Consider the following 19,989-nt stretch of genomic DNA (forward strand, 5'->3'; position numbering starts at 1 on the left):
AGTTTTAAATGCAGTGAATAGCCAAGTCTTTGCAAAGATTCAGAACATGGATACATGTTATGAAACATGCATGTAGACCAGGGGTAGGCAACGCCAGGCCTCGAGTGCCGGTGTCCTGCAGGTTTTAGATCGCACCCTGTGTCAACACACCTGAATCAAATGATTTGTTCATTACCAGCCCCCTGGAAAACTTCAAGACATGTTGAGGAGGTCATTTAGCCATTTGAATCAGCTGTGTTTGATCAAGGACACATCTAAAACCTGCAGGACACCGGCACTCAAGGCCTGGAGTTGCCTACCCCTGATGTAGACAAAATAATCAGAAAGACAGCATGTCTTGGGTTTGAATGCAGATGACTGTGTGCGTAATCCTCATGAAGATTTAATCATATAGATTTAATAAGAACACAATAAGGAACACAATGTTTTTATAAAAGATGTTATTTAAACTCTAGTTAAAGATGAGGAGAAGCTTTTGGGTTTCACAAGATTAAAAGTTTGAGTAACAGTATTGATCCGTAACCCTGGGGGCAGATATGTTTGGGATTTGTATTAAACTCAATATAAATTTAAAGTTATTTCAACAGCTTTCAAACTTTTTCCCACAGCTTTCTCCTAAAGGTTGATAACCTTTACTACTGAGGGGAAAAAAATCCCTGTGGAGCTTTATAATGAATTGCTATTTGGTACTTTGCATTACAATAACACAAAGTTTTTGTTGCAATTTTGAAATTAGCTCAAAACAAGCTCAGGTCCTCTGCCAGAGGCCTGTGAGTTTGAGGGTTCTTCCCAGTATCTTAGCTGTTCCTGGAGTCCTCTCTACCTGGAATCTTCAGGTTTTGGGGTTATAGCTCCTAATTCTCCTATTACCAGTGTAAACAAATTTGAAATTTATCTTCTACATGTGCTCCAGTTGTTCCTTCAGCCCCTGGTCTTTCTCTCCGTGCTCCTCCTTCCCTATGTTGCTGTCCACTGAGATCGACACATCTATCACGCCTGCAGTCTTCTGCGCTTGTCAACCACCACTATGTCTGGTTGGTTGAACAACAAATGTCTGGAACTTGAAGTCCCAGAGGATCATAGCTCCGTTATTTCCAACCACCTTTCATGCTTGAAAATAACGACTTATTGTTATCGATGTACAAGAGGCGGCTGATAGTCTCACCACTCCTGAATTCATATATGCTCTTAGTAATAAGCTGCCTTAGGTGGTTAAGCCCCATACAGAATAGTAGTGGGGACACCTTGGTCTATTCCGCACTTTGGCGTTGTCCTCCATTGTTGTCTTCCACAGGACCATTGAGTTTCTCATGAATGTTATTAATGTGCTGCTGGCCTTCTACAGTGCCAAGCACTCAAGTGTTGTAGGCAGTGTCGGGAAGGTTACTTTTAAAATGTGTTCCACTACAGATTACAGACTACATGCCTCCAAAATGTATTTTGTAACGTATTCCATTACGTTACTCAATGAGAGTAACGTATTCTGAATACTTTGGATTACTTAATATATTATCATGCTTTTTTACAACTACACGAATGTGCTATTGCTGTGTGATTTATTACTGTTACTGAAGGTTTCTTGCTTTACCAACACCAACTAGATTTTAAAATCTTAATATAATTGAGTAACAGTAGGTGGACATTAGGTAAGGCTGCACTTTTTGCAGCAGTCTCGTATATAAAACAGGTCCGCGGCTCCGAACCGTAGTAAAGGGACCTGTGGCTAATACCTCGGGTTCTTGTTGGGCTCGTAGCCAAAAACTAGCTTTACTTTGTTGTCTGGGTCAACTTTGCTAGCGAGAGACAGAGAGAGGAGTTGAAAGGCTGCTCCAACAGAACTTATTGTTTCGGAGGTAAAGACAAACACAGTGTACAGTCAAGTCTTAATAGCTTACTTACAACTGGGCTACACTGCCCGTGAGGCTACATTCTTTAGGGCTATGCTTGTCACACTCTGCCTATTGCCATCATATTAAATAATTATTTGAACAATAATTTTTAAAAATATTTTGTCACGTCATTATGTGGGCCACAAGTAGATGTGACATGGGCCGTGAGATTGAGACGCAGGCATTAGAGCCTCTCAGTGTGTGTTTTGTTCCAGCGTGGAATTACAAAAAATAGAGAGGGAACAGCCTAACATATGAAACAGGAAGACTGCTGTGTAATCCCTTCATTTCAACAAAGTAACTGTATTCTGAATACCACCTTTTTAAACGGTAACTGTAACAGAATACAGTTACTCATATTTTGTATTTTAAATACCAGTGTTACTGCCCAACACTGGTTGTAGGCTTTCTTGTAGTGCAGGCGGTTTCTCTGGTCGTAAGAGTCCTGGTGTGCTGCTTTGTCAGCCAGGAGCTTGAGTTTGGCCTTTGGTGTTTCCAAAACATTTATTGGCAGTGGTCATGTACTGAACCCACTTAGCTTTGCTACTATGATGGCTGACCAAGCGTCCATGGAGTGCTGTTGCGTCTTTAGCCATTAAGCATGGCTCACGTTGGGTCCTGTTGCTGTCCAGCTCTTGATTCTGTCGACATACTGATGGATGAACAACAACAACACCCTACTTTCTAGCATTAAAAAAAAAGCTTGAGGAAATGCCCTGCCCTAATTCCCATCACTGCTGGGACTTCATTCTGCTGTGATGGGGGACCAGAGTCTAATTGTCAAATAACAGAACTGAATTCTGTATATCAACAACTCCTGTTCAATTCCTTCTAATCTCTCCTTACTGAACTACTAACTAGACTGTAGCACATCTAACGGTTGAAAAGCCTCTAAGCAAGCAGAAAAAAATTTAAGCACGCAAAATGTAAATATGGTATTAAGTTATTTTATTAAGTGAAATGACTGGAACATTTATTGAAACAGACTTAGAATGAATGTAAAAGGCAAACTACACAGAGTTCAAATCAGCAACTATACACTTGGTTAAATTCATTTTCTTATATGACACAACTAAATATTTTATATTTATTTTTCTTCTCTTCAACTTCTCTCAAGCCTCTGTATTGTAAACAGAAAGGTCAGAGGTCGTGGTCACATGCAGTTCCCATGGAAACTGATTAACAGGTCTCTTGACTTTGTCCTGTTGACGTCTGCCCTCCTTGATCATCAGCTGGACATCTTCATCGTCCAGGATACGAATAAGGTCGCCATCAGGGTCGCGGTAGTTCAGGGCAATATCATCCACCTTGAAAACATTCCTGGAAGAGACGAGAAAACACTTCAATAATCAGTGTGTTTTTTTAGAGTATAAAAAATATTAAGCATATTCTACAGAAATAGAAAAACTATTTGTGGGTGTTGTTAGTTCTTGTTGGCAGAAATTCTGAGAGATCAGCGATTGAGATTGTCTCAAAGCCAGTTAATTGCCTGCCTCATAACCTGTTATACATTCAACTGGCAAATCTCATAAGGACCACCCTATTCAAGCTGCAGCTGCACCCTGTATTGTCATCACTCATCTGCAAGCTACTTTGCAACCCACTACCACCCTAGCTCCTCCCAGCTATACTCCATATTCCAAGTATATGGATGGAAGTGTGAAAAAATCCCAGAACAGAGCCATATCACCAAATATAAATGACTGCAGTTGGACTAACAACCACATTTTGTTATGATTCAGTGTTATCAGTGTTTGTGTTTTATGTGTGTGACTCCTCCCACCAGAGGATGGCTGTGGGTTTTTCCTTTTCTCTCTTAGGGGGTGGACACCTGGGAGTGGCTGCTGAGTTGTTGGGTGGAGTTTGTTCCTGTCCTAGGATTGGATAATTGGATGATCACCCCCCCAGTAATTAACCACCAGATGACAGCCCCCTGGCCCCCTCCCTCCTAGCCTCCACCATCCTCCACCACCAGCCTGTGTTTTCCAGTTGTTGATACTTAGAGTGCCTTTGCAAACTGATTCGCAAGTTTAACCTCATTTGTGTGTCTGGCGTTAGAGCCTTGATCTTGTAAATCGTTGTAAATAGATTTGTATATATTGTATATTGTGTATATATTGTTCCCTGCAGCAGCCTGGTAGGTGTGAGAAGCCATTTTTGCTGACTCAGTTTTCTCCTGGTTTTCTTTTAGAATGTTAGGTAAGTGAACTGTCTTTTGGTTGGATTTCTTTTGTATAGGGAAGCATAGGGACCTTTTTAGGGAGTTTTGTTTATTATTTTGGCATTGCTCACTGCTGAAGCAAATAAATGGCTGCTTAGCACTTTAAAAGGTACTATTGTTTTTGCGCTTTCTTGGGTGGTGCATGAGTGGGGGCCAATTTCTTGCTGTGTTCAATGTAGTCTTGAGATACCTTAGGAGGCCCATTTTCTGAGCTTCCTTGTTGTACAGCGCTGGCATCTGTCTTTTCTTTTCCTACTTCCTGTCTTCTCGTATGTAACCAACACCCTTTCCTCCCTATCCTTATTCTCCCCCTCCCTTTTATCAGTGCTAAGCCATATTAAAACTCAAGACCAGGGTCTCATCCATCCTACTCCAGGGCACAATAGGCCTGAACACAGAAAAACAATAATGAGCAGATAAGAGGCGGAAATGAACTGATTATGAATGGGGAGGGCTAATAATCATAGCGTTCACATATCTAAATTACCAGATAATGAGAAATAGAGGGAGAGGGAGAATGAAAGAGAAAAAGACAGATAGCGTAATGAGCACATGCATCCGGTGATGTTGCTGAGGGAAAGATTGCAAGAGGGGGGACTTGGAGGTCCCACAGGAACTAATTTGATGAGTGGTGAGGATTGGCAACTGGCAATTTGCAGGTTTGCAGTGCACAATGACTAAATATGTTCCTCCTCAGGGCAGGTCGGTGAATTAATGGATTCATACCCATTGCTGTTTGTTGTGGAATTTCATTTTAACTCACAAAAAATGAAATGCTGAAAACGTGCTCACAAAGGTCAGCAATCAGCATAGTTCATCAGTACACGCTGGAAGAAACATCAGATATGGAAATCTGCTCAATTTTGCGTGGACAAAAGCTTAGATTTGTAATGTAAATTTAACATCTAATTGCTCATGTAGAAATAACCAAAACAAGTGGTGTTTTTTTTAATTCAGAAAAGAATTTGGAAGAATATTTGATATAAGAATATTTATGTGAATGCATGTACAGTATGGTTCATGTTTCTGTGCAAAGAGAGTTTACTGAAACTGTTTATGAATAAAAGCAGTCCAGAATTTTAATGGAATAAAAAGCAGTTGGATCTGGGATCACATTCATACAATCTTTAGTAAACATCATGAAAACATTTAATAAACTGCAACATATAAACTATGACTATGTGAGAGAGAACCAGAAGTAAATTGCTGTTAGATCCTAATCAATCATTTTCTAATGTCTGTCATAGTTAATGAAGTCCGTGCTGTTGTGCCACGTGTGTAAAGGAGTGCAATCCTCCTGCTGTGGATAGTTTCTGTTGCAATTTCTTGCCGCTGGTATGCAATAAACTCAGAAGAAAAACAGAATCAGATTATAGTCATTGATGCTGAATCCCTTTAATTTCATCTTTCACAATTTTCACTGGAGTAATAGTAAAGCTGAATTAAATTTCCCAGTTCAATTCAATTTTATATATGTGCGTGTGTGTGTGTGTGCGTGTGTGTGTGTCTGTGTGTGTGTGTATTACATTGTAAAGTAAAGCTCCTAAAAATCTGTTTAGACTTTTCTCTAACAATCAGATCTTGTTAGAGATCCTTGGCCAGCACTTGGTGATACTGGAGAAGAAGAACTCCCTTTTAACAGGAAGAGACGTCCACCAGAACCAAACTTAGCTTCTGTAATATTCCAGACCAACATTGAATATAAATATATAGACGTATTTAGGAGTTATAAGATGCGCACATGATGCACCAATAGACCAGTAAGACCTCAGTGCAAATGTAAACAGCTGAAAACAGCATGAATGTCTCCTTTAACAGTATTCACAAGCTTTAACCAAGTAAATCATTATCACATTTTAGATGGTGTGGTAATTTGCTTACATGTGTGAAGTCGCTCACAGTAATTTCTCCCTCAGCGCCGATGCTAATCTTTCCCATATAGGTGTAAATGCAATAAGAGTGTGGCTTTTTTATAACCTAAAATCCAGCGCTACTACAAGACTGAGAGCAGATGACTGAGGAACTGAGGATAGTTTTACCTCATGCGAGACAGCAGGTCCTTGTATGATGGCTGGATGCTGAGGTCCTCTTGTACACACACATCTCTGTTAAAGAAGGAACACACAATTCTCTGATTAAAGCATTTAGAAAACTGAAGGCCTAAAAATCAATATACACAATGCTAATAGGAGAGATTCACTTTTACATTATGTCACCTGCAACAATAAATTCAACAAATTCACAGTAACAAATTCAATCCAAGGTTTTTTGTTGGATTTTGTTACATCTGAAATCTGACTGAAGGGGATTCAAATCCCTCCACAAAGCTGAAGTGAGAAATGCAGTATTCATTTTCTTTAAACTTCAAGAACAAATGTGCAGGATTTAAGGGATGTAATTGTACAAATAGAAGATAGTGCTATATATTAGTGTACGATCACCTGTAATGACTAACTGTAATGTTTTCATTACCTGATGGCTGAGGCTAACATTTGATGTTAGTCATCTGAAGCCATTAAAGCCTCAAAGTATAAAATTAAAGGGGACCTATTAATGTTTTTAATTTTTTTTTTTTTAAAGGATTATACTCAAGCAGCTTTGCATGATTCACAGTTTGAAATAATCCTTATTTATCTTATCCTGAGCCTCGGTGTATCCCTCAGTTCATCCACTGTCTGAAACAAGCTGCTTATCTACCTTTAAGCCAATATTCTTGTGATTCATTTGAACCGTAATTTGCATATATCTGTGGTGATCATATGAAGGATCTCTTCTCACTGGCATGATACTGTTTCAAGAGTAACATATAAATAAACAATGCGTTTAAAACCTGAAATCTAATCGCACACGATATCGTCTTAGCTCACTAAAGTCAGACAGACCTGGTGTCGACTCCAGAAGGGGTGAGCAGGAAGCAGCGGAGACAGCTGTATGTGTGGCCTCCACTTTCACCTTCAGAGTCACTCTCAGGGAGGGGTTTAATAATCTTCACAAAGGTTTCTGGGAAGATACCGGTCTGATTGTTTACCGTACCCTGAAGGAGAAAAAAAAAGAAGAAGAGGAAGAAGCGCATAAAGAAGAGGAAGCAAATGATCAAAAGATGAGCGAACAAATGAATTATGTCTCAGAGGATGGAGTGATAGGGGACTGATGATTAGACAAGGTGATGATTTAAAGGAGAGAAAGAGAAGAAAGCAGCATGGAAGTGTATCTGGAGAGACGTTTTCCCGACTAATTAGCGTGTTCATAATATGCTGCTGATGTTGGAAGCACTAAACACAATCATACAGCCTTTTTACTACACCCCTGGTGTCTCACTGTGTTACTCTGCAGAAACACATACAGAAGCTGTTTCAAAAAGCATCCAGCACTTTCACACATTTATTGTAGAACAAGGAAGCAGTATTATGTGAAAAAAAAGCCTTTCATTGTAACGCGCCGAAATCACAACTTTGGATCAAGTACAATGATGATAACACCCAGTCTGTCCTGAAAAGTTGTATATTCAAACCTCTTTAGTCAGCTGACTTGTATGTTATCTAATGGGTGTGAATTTAATAAAAATGGAGCATTTGTAGTATCTTGTGTTGCAACTTTAAAGCAATTGATAAAAGTTAAGTTAAAAAAAATTAGGATCTGAAGACAGCACATCCAGATAATCATTTTGTTTCTATCACAACTTCACGTGCTTCTGAGGTCCGTGGAAAAGGGCAAAAGTCTAGAGAGCTTGAAAGAGGTTGTAGTTGTAGAACTTTGCTGCTTGATCATTGTGGTTCATCCTGCAGCCTGCACCTGGATTACCAAATCATTACTTTGGAGGAGGCTGTAAAACTTTATGCCCTGGCTTCATTTCAGGAAATTACATAATAATCAACGAACATTTATGGGCAGAACATTTTTTCCAAGACACCCCAAATACTGACTGTACCTTTAATTTGATCTTTATACTATGGGTGTGGATGGAGCTTCAGCCTCTTCCAATTCAGAGCAATGAATCTATGTAATCATTAGCCATTGTTTTTTTTATGAGGATTAAAAGAGGCTAGAAAGGAAAACGGCATGTGCTTTATTTCTACATTCAGTAAAAACAGAACACCATTCAAGAAATACATATATCCTTATATACTCACTTGATAATCTTATTGCAAGTTAATGTGCTTAAATAGTTGAGCTTAGTCTTTCTTAAATTGTAGTAACAGTACTCTAAGTACTATGAAGTACTACAAGAGGTACTTTTACTTTATTGTGACCTTTTGAAGTCTTTATTGAAAAAAATGACAGAACTGGTTGGTTACTTGGCTGGTTGGTTAGTTGGTTAGCAGGAATAAGGTTAAAAAACATGGACAAAAAGTCACTGATATGAAATCATGTGAAAAGAAAGTTCACACAGAAGTTGTTTGGCACTTTACTGCTGCTGAGCAGTCAGATGTGTGTTTACTCAATGTGAAGAAGGAAAAACATCATATCTTTAGGCAGGAAATTATGGGACCCATCAGTCTGAGAAGAATTACTGTATGAGGCCATTTACAAATTATTTGAGGTTTATAAATTTACAGGGAGAAAGATCTTTCACAAATTAAAAATATTCAGGACAGCTGCCAATCTGCCCAAGGGTGGACAACCCCCAAAGATTTGCTCTTTTTTTATTTTAGCAAAAATATTCTTCAATTTTGAGGGATTCTTGGCTCTTCAATACATTGAAAGTGGTAAGATTAATCAAAAAAATCTGATTACCACTAATTGGATTACAAACCCATCTAAGATGATATTGTCCCTAGAATAGATCATGTTGAAACAAACCTGGATCCTGCTTTGTGTCATTTTCTACAGACTCTGTAGACGTACTCTCTGTTGTAAGTCACTCGATAGAAGTCACTGGTCACTGCAGTCATGGGCTGAGTATGTTCTACTACCAGCGTACTTCCAGTTCTCCTTAAAGTCAAAGCTGACGACCAGTCCAAGCCTGCAGGCTTCTTTCTCTGCATCAACACTTCACAGCTGCTCGCTTCTATCACTCTCCTTTCATTTGGCCGCTGAGCAGCACTGTCGCAGCAGCTAGTGATGAAGTCTGTTTCTCATTGGCAGCTTTGCATCCGCTGGATTTGTCGGTTTCCAAAACTGTGGTTTCACTCTGGTGTGTTTGAAATGTTTACCTTGACGCACCAGTATGCCAGTTGGATTTGTCACGTTTTCCACCCACATCCACTCTGTCCACTGACTAACTCTACGCACTCAGTCAACTTTTCACAAGTTGTAAGTGTTGCATTAACCTCACCCCCATCAAAAAAAACCCAAAAAACAAAAGACATACTACTAGTGTGGATAACAGCGTTGCCAAAAAAGAACAAAGCCTCAGAATTTTGCAGTGTTGCATAAGGACAAATAGATTATGTTTTCTGTTACTTTTTTTCTATCTCTTTAGAAAGCCGGGGGCAGGTTAAGTTCATCCTCCTCCTCCTCTGTGGTGATTCTCTTCCCTCTCCCATCAGGGCAGCTTCCACCTCCTTTCTCTCTCCCACTCACCCAGCGTCGTTCTCACATCTCGACACCTCACACAGTTTTATCAAGCATGTTTCTTTACCATTTTTTTCTTGACCTTTTTTTAAGTACTCACAAAGTGAGTGATGAAGAAGAATTACTATGACATCTATTTGCCAGCAGCCATATTCCAGCATTGCATTTTTTATAAAAAATGCAGAGTATTAGATAAAAATATCCACTTGTGCACGACTCATACATACAAACAGTGAAAACTAGAGCAGAGCTTCTCCAATCACACCAGGGAAGGCACTCTGTGGTCACCGTAGTAGGCTGATTCTGAGTAGGTTGTTGTCAATCTTTTTTTTAAATGATTGTTTTCATTATAGTTTAACTGACTGGACTACTCGACTCTGATTTGCCACAGAGTTGGCTCTTTATCCTCTGCAGTTAAAAAAGGCCTAGTGAAAACATTTTAAAAATATGTAAAAGACAAATAAATCAAACCAAATCAAAAGATTATTGTAAAGCAGCAGGTCCGTTGCTCATAGTTGTTATTCTAGATCTCAGATTGGGCTGAACTCTTTGTGGATACTAGTGGATACATATTACAAACCTGGCACATCATTTCTTTATCATTTCAGATTTCGACATACTCAGACCAAATAATAAAGGAATAAATAAATCGACAAATAGGCAGATGTGCATGTCTTTCAATCATGACAGTCTGCAAACATGGACACTGTCATGGCTTGCCATGTTCGCAGTTTTTCTCTGTTTTCTGTTTTTTGTTTACATTTACACATCTCCTGTCACACATGTCTAGAGACCAGTGGCAATCCTCAAAACTGTGTACACGCTGGAAGCTATTTGAAGCGACGGGGCAACAAGAGACAAGAGAAAGTGAGTGACATTTGATCATTTAAGTGACTGCAGGTGGAAAAAGTGCCGGTGAGGAGAAGTTGGTGGGACCCACGATAAACTCTTCGCAACTTCCAGGTGAATAACTGAAGCAACTACCAATGACAATGAAGAATAATTGACATATGAAAGGCTGATGTCCTGCAGGTTTTAGATTTCACCCTGAAACCACACATGAATCAAATGATTAGTTCATTACCAGGCTTCTGGAGAACTTCAAGACATGTTGAGGAGGAGGTCATTTAATCATTTAAATCAGCTGTGTTGGATCAGGGACACATCTAAAACTTGAGACCTGGAGTTCCCCCACCCCTGTGTTAAAGGGTCACCTATGAAACAAAAACCCAGAATAGCTGCAAGCAAACAGCTGTTAGCTTCAAAGCAATGTGTTACCAGCAAATCACTTCCAAAGTGTACGAGGGTCTAACAGTATCTGTACGACAGAAGAACATGTGAATCCCGTGACGGTTTCACGATTGCTTCCTAGAGCAGGGGTGGGCAACTCCAGGCTTCGAGGGCCGGTGGCCTGCAGGCTTTTGATATCACCCTGGGTCAACACATCTGAATCACATAATTAGTTCATTACCAAGCCTCTGGAGAACTTCAGGACATGTTGAGGAGGTCATTTAGCCATTTGAATCAGCTGTGTTGGATCAAGGAAACATCTAAGACCTGCAGGACACCGGCCCTCAAGGCCTGGAGTTGCCCACCCCTGTCCTAGAGCTTACTGGCTGTCGTTAGGTGAAATCCACTGCAAGGAGTCTTTTGCACCAAAAACATCCACACGACTGCTTTGGTCACAAGCGGATGGCAGGGATTGCCTATCGTTTACAAGGAAAACACAGAGCTGTCTGCAAACACTGTTTACTATTCGAGTGTGTTTCCTTGTGTCACTCATACTGCAGGATTTATCTTACTTTGTCTATGGACTTCAATGTTGTACTTTTATTACCAATAAAGTTGTGCTTTTTGTTTATTCCACCTGCCTCCTGAGTTTGCATTTGGGTCCTCAACCTGCAAACTGTAACAGCCTTTAAAGTAAAAGTTGTGCCTTCCTCCTTAAACCAATAAGTTTCAAAGGACACTTTTACTTTTACACTGAAGGTGAATGTTGAGGTTTCAGCGACACTCCTCACAGCTGCATCTTCCATAAAAACTACAGGTGACCGCAGCGATCAGTTACTGAAGTGTTTGTAAGGAGGTACAGTGGTTTGAAAACAAGTTTGCCCCGTTCCTGTTTTTTTGTATGTTTGTTACACTTAAATGTTTCAGATCATCAAACAAGTTTAAATATTAGACAAAGATAACACAAGTCAAACTAAATCCAGTTCATAAATGAAAGTGCTTGTAATTATATAACGGGGAAAAAATCCAAACCTACGTGACCCTTCGTTAAAAAGTGATTGCCCCCTAAACCTAATAACTGGGCCATCCATAGCAATGAAGTATTTGCAATAACTGGCAATGAATCTTTTACAGTGCTGTGGAGGAATTTTGGCCCACTCATGTTTGCAGAATTGTTGTAATTAAGCCAAAGTTGAGGGTTTTCGAGCATGAACCACCTTTTTAAGGTCATGCCACATCATCTCAATCAGATTCTGGTCAGGACTTTGACAAAGCACTCCAAAATCATTGTCCTGCTGCAGAATCCTCCAGTACACTTCAGCTTGAGGTCACAAACAGATGACTGTTTGTAAACAGCAGAATTCATGGTTCAGTTATTACAAGTCTTCCAGGTCTTGAGGGAACAAAACAGCCCCAGACCATCACAGCACCATATTTTACTGTTGGTATGATGCTCCTTTTTGTTGTTTAAGGGTCTTTTGTGACCTCTTGGATGACATCATTGCATAACCTGTTTACCAATTACATTAGGGCAATTACATTACCAATTACATTCCTTTTTGCCCTCAAAACAAATCAAGCTGACTCTCAGTCAGCTTGATTTGAGTGAATTCAGCTTTGAGAGCAGAGCTGCCTGTAAGCGCATGATTCTACTGCAACGCTCGCCAAGCAGGCACTCGCATCTACAATGGCTTCTTTGTGCATCTAGCTGCTGAGTTCTACGCGCGGGTTATTGATTTTGAGGAATTTGACTGCACAAGTGCCAAAATATAATTCCATATAAATATACATGTTCGGATATTTACTGGAATATATCCGTGCACACAGTCCGGGCAAACATTAGAACAGTCTGCGGGACTCAGATGTGTGTAAAACTAAAATATCTCAGTCTTTTGTCCATCAGTTTTGTCCATCTTTTGGAAGAGGTGCTGGACAACTGGAAAGTGGATGTGTGTGCATTTATTTAGGCTGCAGTCTCTCTCTGTTCTCCTTACTTTCTTATCCTGCCTATTTTTTATCTACTAAGCTAAAAGCAGACAACCATCACATAACCATTACTTTTTTTCTCTTCTTCACTCTTCTTCATTTCCCTAATTCCATCTCTCTTCATTGCTCCACTCTGATCTTTAGCTCTTCTATTTTTATTCCTCACTTTTCCCAATATACTCCCAATGAAGACACCACCTCTTTCAACGTAAAAAAAAAATCTCCTCTTCTTTTCTTCCATCTCATCTCCACCTCCACCTCTTCTTTATTTTCCCACCCCTCCCTCTCACTCTCCATCCAGCTTTCTCAGGCTTCCACTCTCCCACTCTTTCGCTGCCTCTCTCCTTCTCCACCTTTCTCTCTTTCTCTCGTCCCTCTCATATTCTCGCCCTCTTTCTCTCTCCGTTCTTACCTCCAGCCAGTCGACATTGACTCGTCGCAGCAGGAAGATCACCTCTCCCTTCTTCAGGTTCAACTCCGCCTTGCCGTTGCCGCGAAAGTCAAACATCGCCTGAGAAACACACACACGCACACATACACACCACAAAAGAGAGAGTACACACGCACGCACACAGAAAGTCAGTGAGAGAAAAGAGGAGCGATTTAAAAGAGCATACGGATTCAACACAAAGAAGGAACAATGACGGGTAAGACACTTTTTGCATGTGTATAATTAAGAGAGGAGAGAGCGAGAGAAAGAAGGGACGCTAGAACAAAAATTAGCCTGAAGATGATAATATTTTTGAGCAGAAAAGATATGTGATAGAAAGAAAGTGAAGTTGTGAGTCTAAAAAGAGTTTTAAGGTATGTTTGTGTAAGAGAGAAATAAAGCACAGGAATGAGGAAAGGAGGGCTGCTAAAGTAGCAGTGTTTTTGCTGATACTGGTAAATATGTGTAAGCCTGTCAAACTCTACATGTGTGTGTGCGTGAGCTAACGCTGCAGCTGAGGATCAGTTCCAGTAACAACTATTATATATTTATGGAATTTTGAGAATCAGAAATAAAAGTGTGACAAACGCTTGCATCCAAGGTTAACCATTTTTATAGATGCCTATTTTTTCTAATCTAGAAAACATTTATGTACTATAGCTGCATGTGGCTTTACATAACATATGATATACAGTGTCTGTAGTCACTTCTACAAGCGTGAGTGTGTGTAGGATGAAGTCAAAAGCTGGTACGAGGACATTGGAAAACTCAAAAGTTATACAGCCTGAGGAGGCGCCACACTGCAATGTAAAGGTGTGTGTGTGTGTGTGTGTGTGTGCATGTGTGTGTATGAAGGGGTGGCTAGATACTCGACTGTCCTAGTCTGCATCAGTGCGTATGGAATAAAAGCCTCCCAAAGTTGAATTTGCATTTTAAGTAGAACTCAGTAGAGTCATTACCGGGGCTCTACACCTATTCCCATCCTTTTGCTAAGAGACTCCTCAAACACACAGATGACAAACAGCCTATTACACACACGCACATTGTGTAATACACAACGACAAACATGCACACACTCAAACTACAATAATCTTTTACTAATACTTGTTCTGTATTAATCTGGAGTGCGCATTCAAATACACAACATTCTTGTTGGTGTACCGCGCACTCCCATTAGCATTCACGCCCCACACGAGCGTGAATGCTAATGGGGAAGGGGATGAGGGAGCTAGTGTGGTGGTGGGGTTAGAGTGAGAGACAATGGGAGGAAAGCCATTACATGAGGGAGTGAAAAATAACAAATACAATTTGGAGAATCAGAGAGGTTGGGAGCGAATGAAAAAAGAATGCAGAGCGGTTACATCAGTGGGAGGGAGGTGAAGATGAGGAGGAGGAAGAGGTGGAAAAAGAGGAGGAGATAAGAAAAGTTAAAGTTAAGCAGAGGCACGGTGCTGGGGGAGGCAGTGAGTGAGTGATGGAGTGAGACAGCGAGTGAGCAGGGAATCTCTGTTTTTTCATACTTCATGATTTGACAGGACGTGAGAACTAGGCTGCTGAGGGATGTAAGATTGAGCACATGTGTGGACAACAGAGGTAACGCTCTTGTAAATTCACAGTGATGTGTCACATGTGCTGCCTCCTGCACACCATCCGTGCAGCTCTCTGACATAAGGAAATGGAGGATTTCCAGTTATGTGTTCAACCTGATCCTCCTCACACACTGAGAGAGGTTCATGTCTGTCATGTTTGGTTTTTAAATTTGGTGCTTTGCAAGTAACATCACCAATTCCAGCTAATCTGTGATCTTTTTCTAGGCATTTTGGCCGTTTCTCCACACGTAAACTATGATTTAGGTCATTGAAAATGGAGATGTTATGAATCCCTTTCATGTAGTGGAAACAGAAACTTTTGTCTTGCAACATCAAAGGTGCCTTTATGTTCTTTTTGACACCAGTTCATTATGTTTCGAAGCATATGATTGGCCAAGATTTCTGTTCAGTTAGATTTATATTTGTTGGCCTGCTCTTAATATTGTTTGTTTGTTTTTGGATTTTTGCATTTTCATGAGGCCATTTTTTCCAAACGAAAGCTGAAAATCCCCGTTTTAAAAAATACCTGAGTGAATGGAGCTTTAATCAAGAATCACAATAAATGCTAACGCTATGTTGTCTACTGGATGTGTAAAAGCAGCTGTTTACCAACATGCTAGCTTTGACATGTTCGCATGGCGTGCGCGACACTCCTGCCAGAGACACAAACCCCCTTTGGGGCCATCCTGGTCAAAAAGCTGTGTTGAACCCTTGTGACAAGGGAGCAGCTGAAATGAGCTTCTTCTTTATGGTCTGTATGGAGTATGCATGTTGTTGCACTCCCCCAAGTGGCCAAAAATATTACTGCAGGTTCAAGACGTTTTGAACTGGTTCCTGTGGTAAGTACATAGTATACTTGAATATTCCAGTATTCCTTTTTAAACAGCAAGAAACCAATCAACTTGAGTTAACCACATACAGAGATGGTAATATGAATAGTGACTGTAAATAAATACATGCTGTAAGCTGTAATCAAAAACAACAGAAAGTGCAGAATGCACCACCTAAATTTAAATTCAGGTGGTGTTTTTGTAATTTCCTTCATGGATGTCACTCCTGCGATGTTTGGAAATCCCATTTTGACCACTTGCAGGCACATCTGCAGAGCAAAGTGGATCTCCTTAAACCACATTAAAAGTGAGCGTTTAACTCAAATTGCACTGAACGTACTAGCTCACGACCTCAGGGAGTAAGAGTACAGCACGCTCGTAGCAGTCTGACCTGGCAGGGCAAGTTCTGTTTCACAACGCAGCAAGCATATCCGTGCATGCTTTTGGTCACGCTGCTGACCTGATGCACCACCTTCTGGTTTGGGTGATGTGGGTGTGAAAATAATAGCCACAGATCTAACTTTTGTCACCATTCAATCCTGTCTGTGCAAATCCATAGAGAAACAGAACAAAACAGGAGTGATCTAAAAACCAGTGCGAGCACCAGAAGCTATGAGCTATCCACAAGTAGACTACACTGAAGTGTTAACAGACACAATCACTCAGCCTTTTGGTCGCACCTGATATAGCCTGCATTAGAAACTTGGTGTGTAAATCCTGAATTTTACTTTCTGTGTCTGTGTCCAAATCTGAGTGTGAGTGTGAGTGAGTGCACGTGTGTGCTGCATGTGTGTCCACAGAAAATGAGACGCAGACTGGTGGCAGATTAATGAAGCTGGGGAGAGAGGGAGCTGGCTGGATTAACAATCCAGATGAGATTACCCTGACCCTGAGGACACGTGCGCTTTGAATTTGGGGCTGCTATTTTTAATGCATTATTCCAGACGCTGTTTTTATTACAGCGTTGACCTGCCGCTGCCTGTAATTTATAGATGATGGGACAATGTGTTGGAGATGATAAGCTGGTATCTGTAGCACAAACACAAAATATGATGTGACAAAGCAATTCCCCATCTTTCTGCACCTCTTTTCTCTCTCTCCAATGCAGCGCCAGCTTTATTCCGCCTCTTTCTCCTTTTACTTCTACTTGTCATTTTCCCTTTATCTCTGTTTCAGCCTGTTTCATCCAGAGACTCCTTTCTGTTTTTAAACTATGTCCCTCTGCGTCTCCATTAATAATTTAGCCTTCTAATCAAGTCGTTAGCTTGATGAGTGTAAACTACGAGTTCTCATTGTTGGTAAGATTGGGCTGTGCATAGACATATGACTAAGTGTTAGATGCAATAAACGTTATGATGGTGATGTTGGTCGTTGTTAACATTTATGGGAGCTGGGTGGGAAGAATTTGTCCTCAATGTTATCCTGAGAGGCACACAGGAGGAAATCAAAAGGGGTTCAGTTCAAGCCCCCAGCAATCATTAGCAGAGCTGAGCTTTGAGGTGATTTTAGTGATGACACTATGATCATGTGATGCCAAATGACCCAAAAAGATTGTCTGCCATACAACACTGTAACAAAATGACCACCGGACTCTTTATCTGGCCAGTACAGTGAATTTTAGAAAGACTGTAAGCCTTAAGGAAGTAAGCTTTCATACATTTATAAACATGTAGTTTTTTCTTCTATTAGCCCATTGTCTTATTCCAGCATTCATTTAAGATGAAATTCCTCACAAAAAGAAAAGGAATCAGCTCCTCCCCCCAGCAGTGACATCAATAGAGGCAAAACTGAAAGCATCTGTCCCTTAAAATCTGTCTTTCCTAATGTATCACAAGACACATTAGTGGTGAAAAAAAGACTTCCTGATGTCCTTCTCTGTGTCATTTCTTGTTGTTCAACAGCCGTGCAAAGCAAACTATACGACCGTAGAGTCTCGTGTTTGTCTACACACACGCTACTTTCATTATCATACGCCGATGGTTGGTGTTGGTACACTGCACAGCGAAAAGCCGGTCTCTAATAGTAGTCACACAGCCCTTGGGTTCAGAAAGCCACAGGGGCAATCATCCAGTACAATTAGTCTTTCACTGACCCCGCCTTAATGAGCTTGTTAAACCCTCAGCTCGTTAGTGTGGCAATAGGGAGGATGATGCTTAATGGAAGTGTCTTTTTTAAATGGATGCCCCATTTCCTAGAAGGCCTGGGGTGAAGGATTATAGTAGAAAACATGTCTTTTTATACATATAAGAATGGACACAGGTTGCAGAGGTTGAGTGTGTGTATAGTACTGTGAAAAAGTTGACACCCCTCATTTCTTTATATTTTGCTTCCAATGAGACAGACTCTGTTTTTGGTGTTGAGCGATAGTTCTCGAGGGTCTCTAACGGTCTTTCAAAGTGTCTCTTTGGACATTGGCTGCTTTTTCATCCATGTTTCAGTCCAGTCATTGTACCTAACTATTCTCAGAGGAAAGTTCTCTTTTTTATTAATTTGTTAAGTATAACAAAACACTGCAACTCAACAGAAGAACCAGTGTTCACAGCAAACTTAGCAAAGAACTAGTTAGAAATTGATTCTTTAGGTACTTTGTTATTAGCAACAAGTCACAAATATTTTTTTCCCCCATTTCTGAAGTTGATTCTATGGAAAATGCCAAAGACAGCACAGTCTGACTGGCATAAAATAATGTATTTGAACTAATAAGGTGGAAGCTATACTTAAACTTGGCATTTCTAAAGGAAGGAGCGAGACAACACTCTTATGGAGTGATAAATCCATATTTGAAATGCTCTGGAGAACTATTCTTGAAGCCTATTTGGACAAATTATAAAAACATTTGCTGAGGAGAGTTCAGGCTGCATTAAAGAATAAAGGAGGTCACACCAAAAATTGACCTTTAAGCTTGTTAGTAATGCACAAACTCCCATTTTAGTCATTTTTTTCTCTGTTTCTCAAATAATCAACACATTCATAAGTTAAAGACAATGTTTTCACTTGCTAGAGAGCAAGACCTTGAATCTCAAAGCGTAGATTGTTTTTTGACTTTCAACAGATTTCCTCTGATGCAAAACTAGATTGATGCGAGTGATGGTGACAATGAGCGAGGTAATGGTTTCTGAACTGCTAGAACTTTGATTTTCATACTGTGACTCACCGTTAACATGTGGCTCACAGTCAACTAACTGTTCAACGTATTGTTTACAGTATCTAATATGGCCAACATCTAACAGGCAGAAACACAATGTTGCTGACACATACTGTATCTGTACATAAACATTTGTGCACAGGCACACTGATAAAACCTGCTCTATGACACTAGTGTCTGGAACCAAGTCTCATAAATTCTTGGTTACTTTAACACATTTGTCACATTTTTGCCAGTGAAGATAAGCACTAACACTTCCTAATCAGTTTTTCATCTAAAATTGTAATTTCTGCCTTAACCGCCTTATCCCTCGATAAGTACCTCTTTGATTATTCATTTTTTTTGGTTTTATTGATATTTTTCCCACCCTTTGTGATTCTTTAATATATCTTTTTGCCTTTTTTATATCGTTTATCTATCTTTATTTCTTTCCCTAACTCAATTTTCAGATCAGCCAAATCATGCCACCAGCGTCTGCCTCGTTAAAGTCCTCCTAACCACGAGCAGCCTGTCCCGTTGACCTTGTCTGAAGCTCATAGTACTACAGCTGACAATTACTCATAGCAGTGTTTGGGGGCTAAGCCTGAGCTAATACTAAGTGGAGTGGAAAGAAGTGCTGCAGCGTAAACGCTAACACTTGTACCGGCTCTGCTGTGACAAATGCTGCGCTCTGCTCTTATCCATCAGGCTCAGGCTGGCCATTGATCATTGTTTGGACAGCCACTTTGGTGTGCTGGGAAACACACAGCAGGACACACACCAACACACACTAACGCACAGAGGAAGGATAAGCTTTTCAGCTAGAAAAGGAGAGAAAGCTAAAATAAATGTTGAGTAGGCTGGCAGCTTCATGAGTAGAGTACACCAGTGTTTTACTTTTGTGTGGGAGAGAGGGGAGAGAGAGAGAAGAGGAGAGAGTAAAATGGAGCTGCTTCTTTTAGTTTGGAAATAAAAGACCACTGGAGTGTGCAGAGAGAAATGCAATGTGTGTGCCTGCATCCTTTTTTCTGTGTCGAGCATGGTTAGTAAAGTTAAATGCTTTTGAAAGGCGATATAGCACACAGAGTTCAAGAACTGAAACACACTTTGCCTGAGGACATGTACTCACATTACAGACTCCATACTGTGCAGACATAGCCGCTTACACAACCGAGC

At 40.4% G+C, this 19,989-nt stretch overlaps 2 protein-coding genes across 2 annotated transcripts in view; one reads left to right on the plus strand and one right to left on the minus strand.

The window, feature by feature from the left end:
- Positions 1–2,820: 2,820 nt before the first annotated feature.
- Positions 2,821–19,989, minus strand: part of ncf4 (neutrophil cytosolic factor 4) — a 36,623-nt gene continuing 19,454 nt past the window's right edge. Inside the window, exons 7-10 of the mRNA XM_040003929.1 lie at positions 13,253–13,351; positions 6,993–7,144; positions 6,150–6,215; positions 2,821–3,209 (exon numbers count right to left, since the gene is read on the minus strand). Coding sequence (XP_039859863.1) covers positions 3,002–3,209; positions 6,150–6,215; positions 6,993–7,144; positions 13,253–13,351 — 525 coding nt within the window. The 3' untranslated portion in view covers positions 2,821–3,001. The remainder of the gene's footprint in view (positions 3,210–6,149; positions 6,216–6,992; positions 7,145–13,252; positions 13,352–19,989) is intronic.
- The window catches only part of pvalb7 (parvalbumin 7), a 46,844-nt gene continuing 40,246 nt past the window's right edge, over positions 13,392–19,989 (plus strand). Inside the window, exon 1 of the mRNA XM_040003931.1 lies at positions 13,392–13,487. Coding sequence (XP_039859865.1) covers positions 13,481–13,487 — 7 coding nt within the window. The 5' untranslated portion in view covers positions 13,392–13,480. The remainder of the gene's footprint in view (positions 13,488–19,989) is intronic.

This window comes from Simochromis diagramma, unplaced genomic scaffold (assembly GCF_900408965.1).
Source record: "Simochromis diagramma unplaced genomic scaffold, fSimDia1.1 OVJJ01000325.1, whole genome shotgun sequence".
In the NCBI taxonomy this organism is placed as follows: Eukaryota; Metazoa; Chordata; class Actinopteri; order Cichliformes; family Cichlidae; genus Simochromis; species Simochromis diagramma.